Source organism: Solea solea, chromosome 8, assembly GCF_958295425.1.
Source record: "Solea solea chromosome 8, fSolSol10.1, whole genome shotgun sequence".
In the NCBI taxonomy this organism is placed as follows: domain Eukaryota; kingdom Metazoa; phylum Chordata; class Actinopteri; order Pleuronectiformes; family Soleidae; genus Solea; species Solea solea.
The window spans coordinates 29296696-29316914 of NC_081141.1; the positions used below are offsets into that span (position 1 = coordinate 29296696).

Sequence of the window (20219 nt, forward strand, 5' to 3'; positions counted from 1 at the left end):
CCCGTAGTGCAGTACTTTCCATGGTACAGCATTTTCTCGTGTTACTCACACAAGTCTGTATACGTTTGGTGACAACATGAAGTATTATGGGATCATTGATCGTCTCTTTTCACAGCGTTCATTTAAAAAAAAACAAAAAACAAAGAAACAATAAAATTATAATTTAAAATGATGAAGTGGTGCCTCCCACACCAAACCTCAGAGAGACAGTGATTTTAACTCACACACTCACTCACTCACTCTCCCACACACACTCTCCCACACACACCAAACCTCAGAGGGACAATCAGTGATTTAAGCTGCTGGTCCTCTGCTGCCTCGTGTGGTCACTTTGTGTCACTGATTTACATCATAGTCAAGGATTTTAAATCCCGAATTTTACAAAATAAGACATTTGAACTTAGTGATGGAGGCACCAGTGTGTGAGTGAGTGAGTGTGAGTGAGTGAGTGAGTGAGTGGTTTACAGACTTCAGTCTGTCTCTCAGTGAGATAAAGACGTGAACATGTTCTTAAAGCCACGTGGATGTTAAAGCTGGTGATTTTGGATTGTTGCTCCAGGTTCCAGGTCCAGGTCTGAAGCTGACCCTGTACCAGTATAAGACGTGTCCCTTCTGCAGTAAAGTGCGAGCCTTCCTGGACTTCTACGAGCTGCCGTACGAGATCGTGGAGGTGAACCCGGTGATGAGGCAGGAGATCAAGTGGTCGACCTACAGGAAGGTGCCCATCCTGATGGTGGACGACGTGGTGAGAGGACATTTAGACTTCAGGGAAATCATTCATGTATTCATCAGTAACTCACTTCCTCTTGATTAAAACATTATTTTCCTGGATTCACTGATTGGTCACAAGTTGTTTCTCTTTTGTTGCAGCAACTGAACGACTCGTCCGTCATCATCAGCTCCATCAGGACTCATTTAATCAACCAGTGAGTTACTGTCATTAAAGGTCAGGTCAGAAAAACACTGTTTGATGACGTGTTTTCATCTCACACCACTCTTTATTACAGTATTCATGTTGACGGGTTCTTATTTCTGCCACTAGAGGTCATTTGTGACATCACAGTTTGTGTCTCACACAAAAAACCTCAGAGAAAAGCAGTGACTTTAGCTGCTGCTCTGCTGCCTCGTGTGGTCACTTTGTGTCACTGACGTCAATCTGAACGTTGGATTTCAAACACTGAAGAGACAAAATAAGACATTTGACCTCAGTGTGTGTGTGTGTGTGGTTTCCTGTTGGAACAGTGAGATAAAGACGTGATGGTGTTGTTAAATGTCGTCCAGGAACAAAAGCATGTCTGACATCACTTCCTGTTACCCGGAGCTGAAGTCGGTGAGCGACAGCGGGAAGGAAGTGACGGAGTACAGTAACAAATACTGGCTGATGCTGAGCGAGGACGAGACGGCCGCCATTTACCCGGAGAAGGGGACGCAGAAGTGAGTCCACGTCTGCTGCTCACACACACACACACACACTCACATGTGATGTGTCTCACGTGTCTCTCTCTCTGCTGTCCTCTCGTGTCTCCAGAGAGGAGATGAAGTGGCGTAAGTGGACGGACGAGTGGCTCGTCCACCTCATCTCTCCCAACGTGTACAGGACCAGCGGCGAGGCTCTGGCGTCCTTCGACTACATCGTCCGCGAGGGAAACTTCGGGTCTTTTGAAGGTTTCTTTGCCAAATACGTGGGCGCGGCGGCCATGTTTGTCATCTCCAAGAGGCTGAAGAGACGGTGAGTGTCAGTCATGTGACCGCGTGTGTGTGTGTGTGTGTGTGTGTGTGTGTGTGTGTGTGTGTGTGTGTGTGTGTGTGTGTGTGTGTGTGTGTGTGTGTGTGTGTGTGTGTGTGTGTGTGTGTGTGTGTGTGTGTGTGTGTGTGTGTGTGTGTGTGTGTGTGTGTGATCGTGTGTGTTCACGCGTGTTTGTGACCACACAGACACAACCTGCAGGACGACGTCAGGCAGGACCTGTACAAGGCCGTCAACGAGTGGGTGGCGGCCATCGGCAAGAAGAGGAAGTTCATGGGCGGAGACTGTCCCAACCTGGCCGACCTGGTGAGCACACACACACACACACACACACTGATCAGTGTTCGTCAAACTCTCGAAATGACGACGTTTTTGTCCACAAACCAAAAACAGTTCAGTTTTGAATGATTTCTTTGTTTTTATGGAGCAAAGAAACCAGAACATATTCACATTTAAGAAGCTGCAAAAAGAGAAATCTTGATTTGAGATCATGAAACAAGCTTCAGAGCGATTCATCAATGATGGAAATAGTTGAAATGGTTGATAAATGGAGTGATTGTTTGTGCTTTTTGTCCCTCAGGCCGTGTTCGGCGTCCTCAGAGTGATGGAAGGTCTGCAGGCGTTTGACGACATGATGAACAACACCAAAGTCAAGTGGTGGTACAGACGCATGGAGCGGGCCACGCTCGGCCACCACTGACCTCTGCTGGTGAACCGCTGCAGCTGCGACAGGAAAGCATCAGTGAGATTTTCACAATAAAAGCACATGACTGTGTTTCTGATGCAGTCATAAGAAAAATAAGGAGAATTCTGCAAAAAGGTCATTTTTGCACATTTCCAGGAACTGAAATGTTTTCTGGGAAAATAAAAAGTGTGTTTTGGTTCTGAAGTTTGAGACGTGATTGTATTAAAGTGAAGATTTGAAACAACGCTGTTGTAATTAAAACAATTAAAAAGGTCTAATATGCAATAATTATGAGTCACCGCAGTTTAACCTGCAGGTGATTGTTTTTAAGGTTGTCACGGCGACAGCCAGAGTCATTTCTCATCCTGATTCATCTGTTGTCGATCAAACTCTGGAAATGACTCCGTTTGAATGGTTTCTTTGTTTCATGGAGCAAAGAAACTGACAAATCACAGCAAACTGATTGTTATCAAAATAATTGATGATTCATTTAGTCGTTCTTCTTTGACTCGGCTCTGAGTTCTGCTCCGAGTCACAGGCGTTAACTACACTAATGAAGGCTGCATACCATTTAGCTTCCTGACGTGCGTGGAAGCAGTTTAGACTGTAATCTGAAGACACATAATCCCTGAAGCAAAGACTCGACTCAGCCGTCATTAAACCTGTGATTTAAACACGTGAAGTCGTCTGTGACACGATGAAGACAAACAAACCAAAGTGATTTGATGTGAAATCCAGATTCAGTCTGATGTCGGATCCAGGATCAATGAGAAGCTGCAAAAATAAAAAATGAAATCATAAATCATGAATCTGATGTTGAATGATTTCATCTGTAAACCACACACACACACACACACTAAGTTCAAATGTCTGATTTTGTCATCTTTTCAAATCCTTCATTCTGATTAAAATCAGTGACACAAAGTGACCACACGAGGCAGCAGAGGACCAGCAGCTCCTGTGTGTGTGTGTGTGTGAGTATATTATGGTTTGTATTTTCAGGAACCACAGGACAAAACCTGCTCAGTTAGAATCTCCAGAGTTTAATTCCACGTCAGCAGATAAATAAAAACAACGATTGTCTCCACAGATTATTTCCTTTGTACAAATGTTCACGTCGTGGTAAATCCTTCAGTCTGTCTCGTTAATTACGGAGGACGTCCTCGTCCTCTTCCTCGTCCTCGTCCTGGGCCGGGTTGAGGTACTCTGGCGATCCCTGGAGGTCCAGGTCTGGGTCCTGGTCCACGTGTCACCGGTCCTCTGGGGTTTGAAGCAGCCAGAGAAACGTCTTTCTGCAGGTTCACTCCCTTTCCCGCCGCTCCGGGCCTGGTTTTGGTCGACTTGCCTCCTTTTTCCACGACGACTTCTGAGGACAGACAGGTCAGACAGACAGGTCAGACAGACAGGTCAGACAGACAGGTCAGAGCGCGACACAAAATGACTGCCAGCACGTGCAGTAAAGCAGTGTGACGAGTGTGTGATGGTGACCAGGTGGAGGCTCCTCCTCTTCGATGGGAGGCGGGGCCAGAGACTTGTTGGGCAGCAGGTCCTCCAGGTCCTTCATCACCTGGTTGGTGCTGTCCTTGTTGTTCCTGCGGTTCTTCTCCTCGTCTCGAGCCTGCATCGAATGAATGAATGAATGAATGAATGAATGAAAGAGAACTGAGGAGGCTGCTGTAATATTGATGTAAAGATGTGGATGACATTTTAAAGCACTATTACTGTATATATATATTATATATAAAAACACAGTTGATCTGTAATATCAGTGATATATACAAATAAAACAAGAAAGAAGGGAAGATTCATGTATCATATCATTTAAACCATCTCTGTGTCATGTTCTATTAAACTCTGTGAAAGACTTCGTCTCACTGACCATCTGCATCTTCCTCTTCAGGTCGTTGTTTGCTTGTTGGTAACCTTTAGACACGGCGTTCAGGTAATAAAGGGCCAACCTGTGATGTCACACAACACACACCAGTGACTTTACTCCAGTGAAAATAACTGAGCACATTTTTCCACCAACAAACATTTATGTCACCTGTTAAATGTTAAATGTAGAAAGTGACACGTACACCATGAGGAGAACAGCCGGCATGATGAGTCCTGGGTTTGTGGCGTAGCCAAAAATGTTCCCTATGAAAGCAGGAAGATCCTGATCGATGGTCTCCATGACAACGTCGTACATCTGCGCCTGACCACTGGAGAAAAAACATTTATAATGCATTTAGTATGTGAGGGAATACTGTAGCTGTCATTAACCTTGTCTCTTTCTCTCCCTAGTTTGTGTCCTTCCTTCCTTCCTTCCTTCCTTCCCTCTCTCTCTCTCTGTATTCTCATCTTGCAGGTTGCAGGATCCAGATCCAGTTTTCGAGGCTATCCATATCATACATATCATCACTATTATTATTGTGCTATAATTAAAAGTCGATATCATTAATTGTATAAACTTGTAACTTGATACAGTTGTTGTGTATCTGCTCCTGGTCTCTCTCTCTCTTCTGTCTCTACCTCATCTCCCTCTTGTCCTTTCTCTCCCCCCTTTCTGTCCCCCACCTCTCCGCTGTCCCCCATTTTCCTTTCACCCCAACCGGTCGAGGCAGATGCTGCACATGTGTGAGCCTGGTTCTGTCAGAGATTTCTTCTTCTCTCCACTGATGCCTAGTGTTTGCTCATTGTGTGAACTGTTGTGTTTCTCTGCTCTCCTTGATGTTGCCTATGTACAGACTTGAGATCATGTATGTTATGATAAGGCGCTATACAAATAACATTGAGTTGAATTGAATTGTAGCTGTAGCAGAGCCGGGAATTGAACCCACAACTTTCAACTTTTGTCTTCACTGTGATTTCCCTGTGTTTTTCAGTGTTTTCACTGTGTTTCCACTGTGATTCCACTGTGTTTTCACTGTGTTTTTCACTGTGTTTTCACTATGTTTTCACAGTGTTTTCACAGTGTTTTCACTGTGAAAACACTCTGTTTTCACTGTGATTCCACTGTGCTTCCACTGTGATTCCACTGTGTTTTCACTGTGTTTTCACAGTGATTCCACTGTGTTTTCACTATGATTCCACTGTGTTTTCACTATGTTTTCACTGTGATTCCACTGTGTTTTCACTGTGATTCAACTGTGTTTTCACTGTGATTCCACTGTGTTTTCGCTGTGATTCCACTGTTTTCACTATGTTTTCACTGTGTTTTCACTGTGATTCCACTGTGTTTTCACTGTGATTCCACTGTGTTTTCACTATGTTTTCACTGTGTTTTCACTGTGATTCCACTGTGTTTTCACTGTGTTTTCACTGTGATTCCACTGTGTTTCCACTGTGTTTTCACTGTGTTTTTCACTGTATTTTCACTGTGAATTCAGAGTCACTGACCTGAAGGGGCCGCAGTCAAAGGACGGAGGTAAAGTCATGATGGTGTAGACGACGGGCAGCAGACTGAGGAAGAGCACGAGCAGCAGCAGACCCATGTAGAAGTTATTGGAGCGCGACGCCTTGAAGACGCGCTCGTGAGGGACGTTACAGGACATGACGGCCCAGCACTGGTAATACATGGACGTCAGCAGACGCAGGACGTTCATGCCCACCAGACCCGGAGCGTAAAACGCCCCCATCCTGTCCACGCGGATGAACACATGAATGATAACCATCAGCATGAAAACAATAATGATAGCCAGTTAGCTAATAGTTAGCTTTTACCTAGCGTGATAGATAACTTTGAGATAGCTACATGACATAGCCAGCTAATAGCAAGATAAATGAATAGGCAGATTGTAGATAGCGATTAGCCAGCTAGCAAGAGAGATAGATAACTTTGAGTAAGCCATCTGGCAAGCTAGCTAGCGAGCTATTAGCACGATAAATAGACAGAGCGATACAGACAGATAGCTATTAGCTAGCTAGTGAGATAGAGAGATAAATATTCACCATATCATTCCTTGATTAAAGATGAGTCCGAGGACATTTCCACTGATGTCAAACTCTCCATATGAAGGCTGATGAAAACAAACGTTAGCTTCCATTAATTCATTATTCATTATTCATTATTCATTATTCATTATTCATTATTCATTCATTCATTATTCATTATTCATTTATTTATTGAAGAGTGAACAAATATTTAAACACATTAAACTTCATCTGTCCATGTTCTGATGATCTACGCGTTTTTATTCTGTGTTTGATATTTTTCAGCAGATTTCAGGGCGGAGCTCTTCTCTCTCTCTTTAACTTAGAAATTTAAAGAACTTTAATTTCATTTTAATTTCATGGGAAACATACGTTTACATTGAAAAAGCATGTGTAAACATATGTTTACATGTACAAAGGACAATAAAGTGCTGCTGTGTTTACAGATATCAGCAGCGTGTAGGACTGTTGTGCTTGCTCTGTAATTACGTTGTCTGTGCAGTGTCGTCTTTCTCACTGTGTTGCCAGATGTCGGTGTGCGGTGTCAGACCAACACGAAATCCAACACAAACTGTGCTGTACTCACACATTAGGTTGTGTCAAATAAGGACCAAGTCAATCCACTGTTTAATCTGCAGCTGAATAATCTGGCTCCACAGTGATGGAGATAATAATCTGGCTCCACATTGATGGAGATAATAATCTGGCTCCACAGTGACGTAGATAATAATCTGGCTCCACAGTGATGTAGATAATAATCTGGCTCCACAGTGATGTAGATAATAATCTGGCTCCACAGTGACGTAGATAATAATCTGGCTCCACAGTGACGTAGATAATAATCTGGCTCCACAGTGACGTAGAGGAGGACTTCAAGTACTAAATACACATGTATGTTTTGTTTTGTTTAGTAAAAATATAATTGGATCATATTCATTCTTTAATGTGATACTAAACTGTTCATTAAATTTAACCAAACAAACACAAGAACTCACAAATCCAGCCTCCAGGTCCCAGCACCAGCAGTAGTTGAGGAAGCGGACGATGACGGCTCGTGCAAAATCACCAATCAGGATGGTCAAATACGTCACCTGCACGTCCGACACGATGAGCTTCACAAACTCCTGCAGAAAAAACAACAGGTTTCCTTTCACCACAACCTGTCCTGGCAGATGCTGCACATTTCTTCATCCTCTCTATAATACTGTGAAGAGCTTTGAGATCATACATGTTGTTAAAAGTGTCGCTACACAAATAAAATTTGATGTGATTTTCACAAAAACCTCATCAGATTTGAACAGAATGCATTGTAGAATGAGACTGGTGTTAATCTGGATCTGATCTAACTCCAGATTAACACAGTTCACATGTGTGTATCTCAGCGACATCTTCACAGATCAGGATGAATGTTGTTATGTTTATGTGAGATGGAAATAACTATTCTTCTGGATCCATGTGCACATGTCAGGTGCTGGTGTGTTCACGTGTCTGTGTTCTCTCAGTGATCTGGTTATGAATATCTCATAATAACATGACATATTTCACTCCCCTGCTTTTGTGACTGTCACTATATCAAATGAACTTGCTATACTGTGGTTTTATTACATCCCTATAATAAGTGTATATTTATTATTTATACTGTATAAGTGTGTATATATATATATATATATATATATATATATATATATATATATTTAATGAATATAAAGTACTGACTATTCCGACTCCAGTCTCCCAGCACGGTCCTCTGATGACGTCGGATGGATCCATGTCAGGAGGAGGAACATCTGTGGTGTTGAAGTGGAGGCTGTAGTTGGCGTAATATTCATTCAGCAGCCATTCTGTGTTGTTCTTGATCACCTGCTCTCTCTCCAGCTGAACAAGAGCACACACACACACACACACACACACACACACAGATCAATATCAGTTTAATATGTGATTAAAACAAACAGCAGCTGCTTCATCCAGACTGAGCCTCGCTGGTTCACTACAGTCATTCTTTCTTCCCTAAAGTCATATTTTCACTTTTGCTTAAAAATTCAAGGTTGAAAATGTTGAAATAATAAACAGTTAATTTCACGTTCACAAGCAAAATCAGATGAAACCGTGATACGATGATAACAAGGCTCAGGAATCAATTCAGGCTCAACATTCAACCAATCACATTACACCTCACTGGTCATGTGACGCTCATGCTTAGTTTTTCCTTTAAAAAGACAGACGACATGTTCCTGAATGATCAAGATAATGTTCTCCTAAAAAATTAAAATGTGTAACTGAATTTGCAGGAACATTTTTTCATTAAAAATGTATTTATTCATTTTCTTTTGTTTTAATTAACATGAAAAAACACACGGATCAAACAGAAATCAGCTGTTATTCTTAAATGATCTGTGGAATTCAATCATTCCAAACGTCACACGTCAAACCTTTGCCGTGACTTCATCAAACAGAGCAAAGAGGAAAGTGTAGAGGTTTCCCAGGAAGAGAGCAAAGATCCGACCCAGCTGCCACTTGAGAGCGATTCGAGGATGATAATCTTCCAACTCAGCGATGGTTTCAAACAGAGGAGGACACACCAGTCCCAGCAGAGACATCACAAACTCCACCTGCACGCAGAGAGAAGACCGAGCACCCCCTCAAACCTCAGCTCCACCATACAAACGTTCTGGTGTTCAGGTGTTCTGGTGTTCTGGTGTTCTGGTATTCTGGTGTTCAGGTGTTCAGGTGTTCAGGTGTTCTGGTGGTGTTCTGGTGTTCAGGTGTTCAGGTGTTCTGGTGGTGTTCAGGTGTTCAGGTGTTCTGGTGTTCTGGTGTTCTGGTGTTCTGGTATTCTGGTGTTCAGGTGTTCAGGTGTTCTGGTGGTGTTCAGGTGTTCAGGTGTTCTGGTGTTCAGGTGTTCAGGTGTTCTGGTATTCTGGTGTTCAGGTGTTCAGGTGTTCAGGTGTTCTGGTGTTCAGGTGTTCAGGTGTTCTGGTGTTCTGGTGTTCAGGTGTTCAGGTGTTCTGGTGTTCTGGTGTTGAGGTGTTGAGGTGTTCAGGTGTTCTGGTGTTCTGGTGTTTAGGTGTTTAGGTGTTCAGGTGTTCTGGTGTTCTGGTGTTGAGGTGTTGAGGTGTTGAGGTGTTGAGGTGTTCAGGTGTTCAGGTGTTCAGGTGTTCAGGTGTTCGGGTGTTCGGGTGTTCGGGTGTTCAGGTGTTCTGGTGTTCTGGTGTTCAGGTGGTGTTCTGGTGTTCAGGTGTTCTGGTGTTCTGGTGTTCTGGTGTTCTGGTGTTGAGGTGTTGAGGTGTTGAGGTGTTGAGGTGTTCAGGTGTTCAGGTGTTCTGGTGTTCGGGTGTTCGGGTGTTCGGGTGTTCAGGTGTTCTGGTGTTCTGGTGTTCAGGTGGTGTTCTGGTGTTCAGGTGGTGTTCTGGTGTTCTGGTGTTCTGGTGTTCAGGTGTTCAGGTGTTCTGGTGTTCAGGTAGTGTTCTGGTGTTCTGGTGTTCAGGTGCTCTGGTGTTCTGGTGTTCAGGTGGTGTTCAGGTGGTGTTCTGGTGTTCCAGTGTTCAGGTGGTGTTCTGGTTTTTAGGTGTTTAGGTGTTCTGGTGTTCAGGTTGTGTTCAGGTGTTTAGGTGGTGTTCAGGTGTTCTGGTGTTCTGGTGTTCAGGTGGTGTTCTGGTGTTCTGGTGTGAACTCGCCTCGTTCTTTTCAAACCAGGACAGTTGAGCATTTTCCATCTCAGCGAACTCCTGAGAACGTTTCACCACAAAGTAGATGAGATATCCACTTCCTCCCAGGCAGCACAGGATCATGAAGTTTGCCAGAACGCGGAGGAACCTTCGCAGGTGGATGTTCTCGTCTTTCTGGTTCTCCTGTTCATCCACGATGGATTCCTACGGTGAGGAGAAACAAAACAGACAACTCAAACAAGACAGAAGTGAGAGGACATGATGGAGATGAGTGCCAAATAATGAGCTGTTCAAAGCATCCACCAACTGACTGAGTGCCAGTGTCTGTTGGTGGATGTATAGAATAGCTAAGATATAGAGAACAGCTCATTATTTGGCCGTCCGCCTCCTCTCTTTCAGACAGTGTCTCACATCATAGATTGTATCTTACAGACCTTCTCGTGTTCCTCAGGTAAATCAGACTATTTGATTGTTTTTAAAGATTATATCCAAACACTGCTACACACACACCTGCTGACCTTGAAGCTGGTGGTGATGGAGGCGAACTTGTTGTCTGCAGTTTCAGGATTTCCGATCAGATAATCCCAGCTGGTGAACATCTTCCAGCTGAAGGTGAACTCTCCTTCCTCTGCTCCGTCTCCTCCTTCGTTTGAGTTACGAGCCATTCTGAAAACAAACGTGAGAATATGTGTGTGTGCGTGTGCGTGTGCGTGTGCGTGTGCGTGTGCGTGCGTGTGTGTGTGTGTGCGTGTGCATGTGTCTCACGTTCTAATGACGACCATCAGGCTGTAGCCAAAGATGCCGACGCCCACGAGCAGGTACGACAGCGGGAGTCTGAACTGCAGCAGCCCGATGGTTCGCTTGTGGTCGTAGTAACCGTAGAACAGGAAGGAGTATTTACAGTAACCCTGTTACAGTCCACACACACACACACACATCAAGTTAAATGGAACAGAAACAGAAATTGTGCGTCAGTCGGTTTTTCTTATTTGTGTGTATTTGCACTTCCTGGATGTTTGTTATTGTTTTTATGAACATGAACATGAACATGGCTCTGCCGCCTGTATTTGAGGTTATCCTCAGAGGTCGACACAAGGGGGCGCTACATGGCGTAAAAGGCGATAAACTTCCAAATATCCACGTCATTCATCAGCAATAGTGACAACGTATTTTAGTTTTCTGTGACCTGTGACCTCTGCTGTGACCTGCTGTGACCTCTGCTGTGACCTCTGCTGTGACCTGCTATGACCTCTGCTGTGACCTGCTGTGACCTCTGCTGTGACCTGCTGTGACCTCTGCTGTGACCTGCTGTGACCTGCTGTGACCTCTGCTGTGACCTCTGCTGTGACCTGCTGTGACCTCTGCTGTGACCTGCTGTGACCTCTGCTGTGACCTGCTGTGACCTGCTGTGACCTCTGCTGTGACCTGCTGTGACCTCTGCTGTGACCTGCTGTGACCTCTGCTGTGACCTGCTGTGACCTCTGCTGTGACCTCTGCTGTGACCTGCTGTGACCTCTGCTGTGACCTGCTGTGACCTGCTGTGACCTCTGCTGACTCAGTTGCACATAAACAAACGCGTGTGGAACCTCAGAGAAGAGTTTCCTGGATCTACTGCTGGTTCTGGTTTTGGTTGGTGTATGGAGTATTTGTTCACTTGAGGTCATTAGAGTTATTAGAGACATAAAGTGAGTCAGACTGCAGCAAAGAACCTCACACCAAAGTCAAAGAGCACAGAGAAGTCCATGGCCGTGGGCTGCTCGTCCCGGGGGACAGTTTTCCTGGGAATGGCTCCGTAGGGAAGACCCATGAGGATCTGAAAACACCAAAAACTGTGTCTGTTAAATCAGGATAATAACAAGTATCCGTAATAAAAAGGTCATGAGCTGAAGGTCGTACCTCGGGCAGAACCACCAGGCCGAACATGAAGCCAAACAGAATCAGGTTCAGACCGTACATCCAGCGCAGGAAGATGAAGTACGACGCCACAGACGAGCCAAAGTGACCTGAGGTTCAACAGAAGCACAACAAGCTGCACTCACGAGTTCAACAACAACAACAACAACAACACCTGCTGCTGACGCTTTATTTTGAAAGTCCATGTTGACTCTCTGTGTGGAAATAAGCAGCAGTCGTAGGTTTTTGTTCCTGTTCTTCCATCAAATCTTTCTTTCGCCGCTCAGCGCTGACCTGACGAGACTCTCCCACACCCTGGTTGACATCCAATTCAAGGATGTTTCAAGGACCAATTCCCTCAAATTCAAGGACCAAATGTGCTGACTCAGTTTAAGATGGAGGACAACTTGTAAGAGCTCGTCCACTTTTATGGATTTGCAGCAGCTCTGTATCTGGACACGTGACTGTCCTCAGGGTCAAAGTCCGTCTTTGTCTTTTGTCTTCTGGTGAAACAGAAGTTTGGAATTTTCATTTTATCTCTCTGTCTCTCTAGCGCCCCCCTGAGGAGGGGACACGAGCTTGTGAGAGTCAACAATAAGACTGTCAGTGGTTAAATAACAGTTAATGACACAGATAGAGAGTCAGGAATGGACGATGAAGGTAAATCTGGGATTATTTTGGTACCAACTTTCGACTTCTTTAATCTTCCTCTCCCACGGGATACAGGCTGTTTTAAAGTTGTCAAAGTCACGATTAAACTTGATCATTTTCTGAGGAGAGAATGAAACAATGTCATCGTCATGGAGTTTGTGTATGTTTCACAGGATGTATTTATATATTTATATATGTGTAACAGTAGCAGACCTTTTTCATCATCACTTTATAGGCGTACAGACGTCGGCCTTTTCCTTTTCCAAGAGCTCCTTCAAACTTCTCCACAAAGCCCTGGGCCTCCCTGAGAACACACACACACACAGACAGTGAGTATGACCTGCAGTATCTGGTGGTTTAATCAGTGGAAACAGGATGTTAGAGGAGCAGGTGCAGGATGTTAGAGGAGCAGGTGCAGGATGTTAGAGGAGCAGGTGCAGGATGTTAGAGGAGCAGGTGCAGGATGATACTTCACTACTTACACTAGACAAGCAGGAGCCACTACATGCATTAAACAGTGTTGAGCTCATGAAAAGAGGAGCACAGCTCACGTATCGTGTTTCCTTCCTGAGCCTGAGAAACATACACCACGTTAGCTGTCTGCGACACACACACACACACACACACACACACACTGTTACCTCCGCCAAGGAGCTAATGTTTTGGCAGAGTTTGTCTGTAGGTCAGTTTTTTCTAAGCTGCATAAAAGAAAAAGTAAAAAAGTGGATTTTGATGCACTGGTGAGAGGATGAAGTTTATGACGCAGTGAGTAAAGGTGAAGATTTCCATGTTGATGTGAGAAAGTGAGGGGCCTCATCCCAAACTTTAACCCAAAACACTAAACGACTAACCCTAACTCTAACCTTAACCTAACCACAGTTTAAATCTTAGCCAGTTCCTCAGAAATAAGGTTTTTGTCATTAGGACCAGGTTTGGGTCCCCATGAGGACTACTGGTCCTGACAAGGTCAGTGTTTATGACAGAATAGGTCCTGCAGAAACTTTTATATCCATGTTTCCACCGAGTCAAATGGTTCAGGTTGGTCCAGTATGGTACGTGTTTTTTGACGTTCCGTTCTTTGGAGCTAGACCGAGCCCACGGCAGTCAGCTGATTGGGCAACAGAGAAAATGTCCCTCCCTTTTGACCAGTCGAGGCAAACGTCCTCAGTCTGTTCTCACACAGAGTTTGACTTTGTTCTGTTGAGACAAAAAGAGCTGCTGGGACGTCCTCCTTTGTTGTCTGTTGTGTCACGTTCCACTACGACGTCGCACTATGCAGCCGGCTCAGCCTACAACTAAGTCTGACCCAGGACTTAACCATTCCAAACTGTGCCTTACCAAACCAGACCGAACCAGACCAAACCTAACCAGACCAAACCAGACCAAACCTAACCAGACCAAACCAGACTTAACCAGACCAAACCAGACCGAACCAGACCAAACCAAACCAGACCGAACCAGATCAAACCAAACCAAACCAAACCAGACTGAACCAGACCAAACCAAACCAAACCAGACCAAACCAGACCGAACCAGACCAAATCAAACCAAACCAAACCAAACCAAACCAGACAAAACCAAACTAGACCATAAGTCAAGCTTCTTCTTCTACTATGTCCAGGTCAAAGGTCAGGGGTGGGAACAGTGGAACATCACGTGTACATGACATGAGTACATGAGTGATGCTGACATGAAGAAGGAGTGGAAACAAGAGAACAGCAAGCGTGTGAGCGACAGTGAGACGCCGGGTTTGTGGTTTTTACTTGAGCAGCACGAGTCGCCTCTTCATGCGCCACGGTTTGTTCCTCAGCGTCGCGATCAGTTTCTTCTTCTCCTCCACCTCGTCCTTCAGCGCCGCGAGCTCTCCCTCTGACAGCGAGTCTTCATCGGAGCCAGAGGAAGAGGAGGAGCTGCTGGAGGGAGAGAGTGTGTCACAGATCACAGCAGCTTCTGTATGTGAGGAAGAAATTCTTCAATATTCTCATGTTTGTGTGTGTCTTTTGTTTACCTGACCATGTTGTGTTTCTTCCTAATTATCATCTTTCTTTCTGAAATGATTCGACTCTGATGAACTATCTTCTGATACTGTATCAATCATTGAGGGCGTACCACAGGGCTCGAGACCAGGCCCACTTTTATTTACTATTTACATTATTTACTATATACTCTGTGTCACAATCTGTCTAATGCTAATGTTTATATTGTTTGCTGATGACACTGTTTTGTGTGTGTGTGTATGTATATATACACATATATGTATATATGTGTATATATACATATATGTGTATATAAATATATATATATATAAATATATGTACAGTATATGTATATATGTATATATATATATATACATATAAACATATAAAAAACATATAACAAAATTTAACCTTGAACCTTGATATATATACACATGTATATACATATCATATATATGTATATACATAAATATATATATATATATATATACACATATATATATCACTGCTGTGAGAGAACTCAAATACCTACAGATGGATTTGAATGTTTTAATGAGAAAACAACTTCTGAATGTTGAATGTTGTTCTCAAACTGTTCAGCGAGGTGAAATAAAAGTGCTACATTTGCATTTGGTGAAAATAAAAACTGAGTCTACGACTGGGTTTTTGTTAATTTGTTTTTAATTTTTCTTTATCTTCTTTATCTTAATCTTTCTGGTGATATGGAGATGTACATGCAGAGCTCAACATAACTCCTCTGTAAACTTGACACATTTGATGTATTGTATCACAGATTATTGTAAATCTGTGACTCATCACAGGGTAAAGTGGCAGTTTATGGCGATGATTGATCTGTTTTCACAGAACTGTAAACTGGTAAACTATCTTGTTGCAGCATAATTGTCCCTAACTGTGAGTATTTACTGTGATCTTACCCTGAAACATTGAACTCACTCATTCATTTTGACTTCATAATGAAGTTGAAGATATGTAGGTCGGTTGTTATTTAACATATTATCACAACAAAATGCCTTAAAAACATCACAACATGCACTGCAATGTTTTTGAAAAAACTGCTGCAAAAATCACAAAAAGTGTCCATGCAACCCTCAAAGGATTGTATTTGTAAATGTATTTGTAAATGTATTAATGAATGTATTTGTAAATGTATTAATGAATGTATTTGTAAATGTATTAATGAATGTATTTGTAAATGTATTAATGAATGTACTAATAAATACATTTATAAATGTATTTGTAAATGTATTAATGAATGTATTTGTAAATGTATTTGTAAATGTATTAATGAGTGTATTTGTAAATGTATTAATGAATGTACTAATAAATACATTTATAAATGTATTTGTAAATGTATTAATGAATGTATTTGTAAATGTATTAATGAATGTATTTGTAAATGTATTAATGAATGTACTAATAAATACATTTATAAATGTATTTGTAAATGTATTAATGAATGTATTTGTAAATGTATTTGTAAATGTATTAATGAGTGTATTTGTAAATGTATTAATGAATGTACTAATAAATACATTTATAAATGTATTTGTAAATGTATTAATGAATGTATTTGTAAATGTATTAATGAATGTATTTGTAAATGTATTAATGAATGTACTAATAAATACATTTATAAATGTATTTGTAAATGTATTAATGAATGTATTTGTAAATGTATTAATGAATGTATTTGTAAATGTATTAATGAATGTACTAATAAATACATTTATAAATGTATTTGTAAATGTATTAATGAATGTATTTGTAAATGTATTTGTAAATGTATTTGTAAATGTATTAATGAGTGTATTTGTAAATGTATTAATGAATGTACTAATAAATACATTTATAAATGTATTTGTAAATGGATTAATGAATGTATTTGTAAATGTATTTGTAAATGTATTAATGAGTGTATTTGTAAATGTATTAATGAATGTACTAATAAATACATTTATAAATGTATTTGTAAATGTATTAATGAATGTATTTGTAAATGTATTAATGAATGTATTTGTAAATGTATTAATGAATGTATTTGTAAATGTATTAATGAATGTACTAATAAATACATTTATAAATGTATTTGTAAATGTATTAATGAATGTATTTGTAAATGTATTTGTAAATGTATTAATGAGTGTATTTGTAAATGTATTAATGAATGTACTAATAAATACATTTATAAATGTATTTGTAAATGTATTAATGAATGTATTTGTAAATGTATTAATGAATGTATTTGTAAATGTATTAATGAATGTACTAATAAATACATTTATAAATGTATTTGTAAATGTATTAATGAATGTATTTGTAAATGTATTTGTAAATGTATTTGTAAATGTATTAATGAGTGTATTTGTAAATGTATTAATGAATGTACTAATAAATCCATTTATAAATGTATTTGTAAATGGATTAATGAATGTATTTGTAAATGTATTTGTAAATGTATTAATGAATGTACTAATAAATACATTTATAAATGTATTTGTAAATGTATTAATGAATGTATTTGTAAATGTATTTGTAAATGTATTTGCAAATGTATTAATGAATGTATTTGTAGATGTATTAATGAATGTATTTATAAATGTATTAATACATGTACTTATAAATACATTTATAAATGTATTTGTAAATATATTAATAAATGTATATGTACATTTATTAATGAATGTATTTGTAAATGTATTTATAAATCTATTTGTAAATGTATTTATAAATGTATTTGTAATTGTATTATTAAATGTATTTGTAAATGTATTAATAAATGTATTTGTAAATATATTAATACATGTATATGTAAATGTATTAATAAATGTATAATAAATGTATACATAAATGTATAAATGAATACATTTATGTATACATGTATTTCCATTGGTAACGCCACTTCATTCAAGAACATTGTCTTTTAATAATTTACTATATTTAGTTTGAATGTCAAGTTTACTGTTGTTTATCATCAGCTTTCTTTCTTTCTTTCTTTCTTTTTTCTACTCTATTATCCATCTCTCATAAATATGTATTGTATATAAATGTGACATGAGGTAGAACGTGTGTAAACATGAGTGTTATATGAGAATCATGTATGTTGTAAACATTCATGTTATAAAACATTAAAGCTGAATAATAATAATAATAATAATCATGTGGCTGATCATGTTCATGTCCAGTATTTCATGGTGTATATGACATCATGAATCCATGATCATGTTCATGTCCAGTATTTCATGGCGAATATGACATCATGAATCCATGATCATCTTCATGTCCAGTATTTCATGGCGTATATGACATCATGAATCCATGATCATGTTCATGTCCAGTATTTGATGGTGAATATGACATCATGAATCCATGATCATGTTCATGTCCAGTATTTGATGGTGAATATGACATCATGAATCCATGATCATGTTCATGTCCAGTATTTCATGGCGTATATGACATCATGAATCCATGATCATGTTCATGTCCAGTATTTGATGGTGAATATGACATCATGAATCCATGATCATGTTCATGTCCAGTATTTGATGGTGAATATGACATCATGAATCCATGATCATGTTCATGTCCAGTATTTGATGATGAATATGACATCATGAATCCATGATGCTGGAGAATGTCACAGAATACTGCACCTGTTCATCTTCCCATTCTTCTTCTTCTCGTCCTTCTTACTGTCCTTCCCGTCTTTCTTTTTACCGTTTCCCTTCTTCTCCTTATTCTGCTCCTCCTTTTCCTTCTTGGACACAGGCTTCCCTCCTCTTTTCTTCTTCTTCCCTCGCTCCTCCTCCTCACTCTCCTCGTCGCTCTCTTCCTTCTTCGCAGCTCTCCTCCTGGACGCTTTAGATCCTTTGCTTTTCACGCTGCGTCTGTCGTCCTCGTCCTCGTCGTCCTCGTCGTCTCTGGGCTTGGTCTTCTTCTTTCGTCCTTTCCTCCGCGGCGCCTCGTCCTCGTCTTCGTCCTCGTCATCGTCACTGACCTGTTTGGTCCTTCGTTGCTGCTTCATTCTTCTGTTTTTACTTCTTTTTCTGGCCTCGTCTGAGAAAACACGTTTATATTCATTATTATTAGTGGAAACTTTCATCATATTCACTGTAATCAGACGGGAAGTTATAATGTTTATGTTTCTGACTGACACATAAAACGGAGTGTCGTCTGCATAAGTATCGACAAATGTTTTTGGAAGATTGAGGAGATTAAGGAGAAGCAAATCTAAAAGTTTGGAAATGTGATTGTTTTATATATATATATATATATATATATATATATATATATATATATATATATATGTTTATGTACACTATATATATATCATGGTGTCATCAGCATAACAGTTGACCAGACCAGTTGTTGGTAGATCTTTTACATGTACTGAGAAGAGAAGTGGTCTTGATATAGAGCCCTGTGGAACTCCTTTTTGTTCTTTTTTTTAGTTTTTTACCGTTTTATCATTATGATACATTGTTTTCTGAGATGATGAAGAAGGAATTTTATAGTGTTGTCTGTGTAAGTGTTGAGAGATGTTTTGGAAGATTGAGTCGAGGGGAGGCAAATATGACAGTTCTACTTCTGACACTATATATACACCATACCAAATATTGTTGGTAGATCTTTTCCATGGACTGAGAAGAGAAGCGGTCCTGATGTAGAGCCCTGCGGGACTCCTTTTTGTCGAATCATACAGATGACATTTTTACTATCATTTCAGTTCTGAACGTACTTGTTGAAGCACATGATAAAGGCAGATGGAATTTGTTATTTAAGTCATTACACGCCCACTTTGTCTCTTTTCAGGTGCACAACGTTGTTGTCAGCATTAAACAGTAACTGCACAGCAACATGACTGGTAGTGGAGTTTTTGTTGAAATTTTCCAAAACTCCACCATCTCACAAGTTTAACAATTGTTTGTAAGAATGTATCTGTATCTGTCTCACGAAATCTAATTATTGATCATCTTCTTTGTTCCATAAACTCCACCCCCAAATTTAACCAAAAACTGTCCTTTACTTTTTGAGTTCTGATGCTCACATGCAAACAAATAAGACTGAAGAAGTACAAAATAAAGAGTTTGGTTATTACTTTCAAAGAGCAAAGCTGAATTCAATGTTTGAAATTATTTTATATTAAAGATCGAGAAGATTGGAAATCAAGCTGTAGCAAAAGAAAAACTTACCTTCACTTCCAGCAGACGACTGAGCGTCGACCTCCATCCCAACTGTAACACCAAAACAAAACAGTTTTCATTAAGACTATAAAGATTATGCAAATGTATAAAGATTGAAATAAATTAAAAATAATAAACTCACCATCTTCAACATCAAGTGCAGCCTTGTTTTTCCTTTTCGGAGGCATTTTAGTGACTTTGTACCTTCTCTAATGTTTGTTCTCCTCTGTTCACTTCATCACTGACGCACACACACACACACACACACACACACTGGTCGAAGCCCAGGCTCCTTGACAACAGTCAAAGACAAACCTGACGGGGGGGGGGGGGGAGTCACATAATAGACCTGTCAATCAAACTGCTAATGGACATTTGACACGTGTTTTAATTAAACTCAGTTTGTCATTTCTGTTAAAACTAGCTTACAATTTTAATAAAACAGAAAAGTGACGTTTGGACATTTTTACTAGTTCGTTCATT

The 20219-nt window shown here is 40.2% G+C and overlaps 2 protein-coding genes across 2 annotated transcripts; one reads left to right on the plus strand and one right to left on the minus strand.

Moving 5' to 3' along the window:
* Positions 1-532: 532 nt before the first annotated feature.
* On the plus strand, positions 533-2633 carry ptgesl (prostaglandin E synthase 2-like). Its single transcript, XM_058635426.1, has 6 exons — positions 533-745; positions 871-926; positions 1282-1434; positions 1529-1729; positions 1933-2050; positions 2325-2633. The coding sequence occupies exons 1-6, from the start codon at positions 683-685 to the stop codon at positions 2442-2444; spliced, it is 711 nt and encodes a 236-aa protein (XP_058491409.1). The 5' UTR covers positions 533-682; the 3' UTR covers positions 2445-2633.
* Positions 2634-3224: 591 nt separating this feature from the next.
* On the minus strand, positions 3225-19961 carry tmc2b (transmembrane channel-like 2b). The gene is made up of 20 exons (XM_058635427.1): positions 19879-19961; positions 19746-19787; positions 18207-18609; positions 14320-14469; positions 12770-12860; positions 12594-12675; positions 11909-12015; positions 11727-11825; positions 10778-10920; positions 10531-10678; positions 10022-10216; positions 8777-8956; positions 8061-8219; positions 7340-7468; positions 6363-6430; positions 5811-6050; positions 4508-4633; positions 4309-4387; positions 3918-4047; positions 3225-3795 (listed from the first exon to the last, which is right to left on the minus strand). Exons 1-20 carry the CDS (start codon positions 19922-19924, stop codon positions 3578-3580), a joined length of 2835 nt encoding a protein of 944 aa, XP_058491410.1. The 5' UTR covers positions 19925-19961; the 3' UTR covers positions 3225-3577.
* Between the last annotated feature and the right edge of the window lie 258 nt (positions 19962-20219).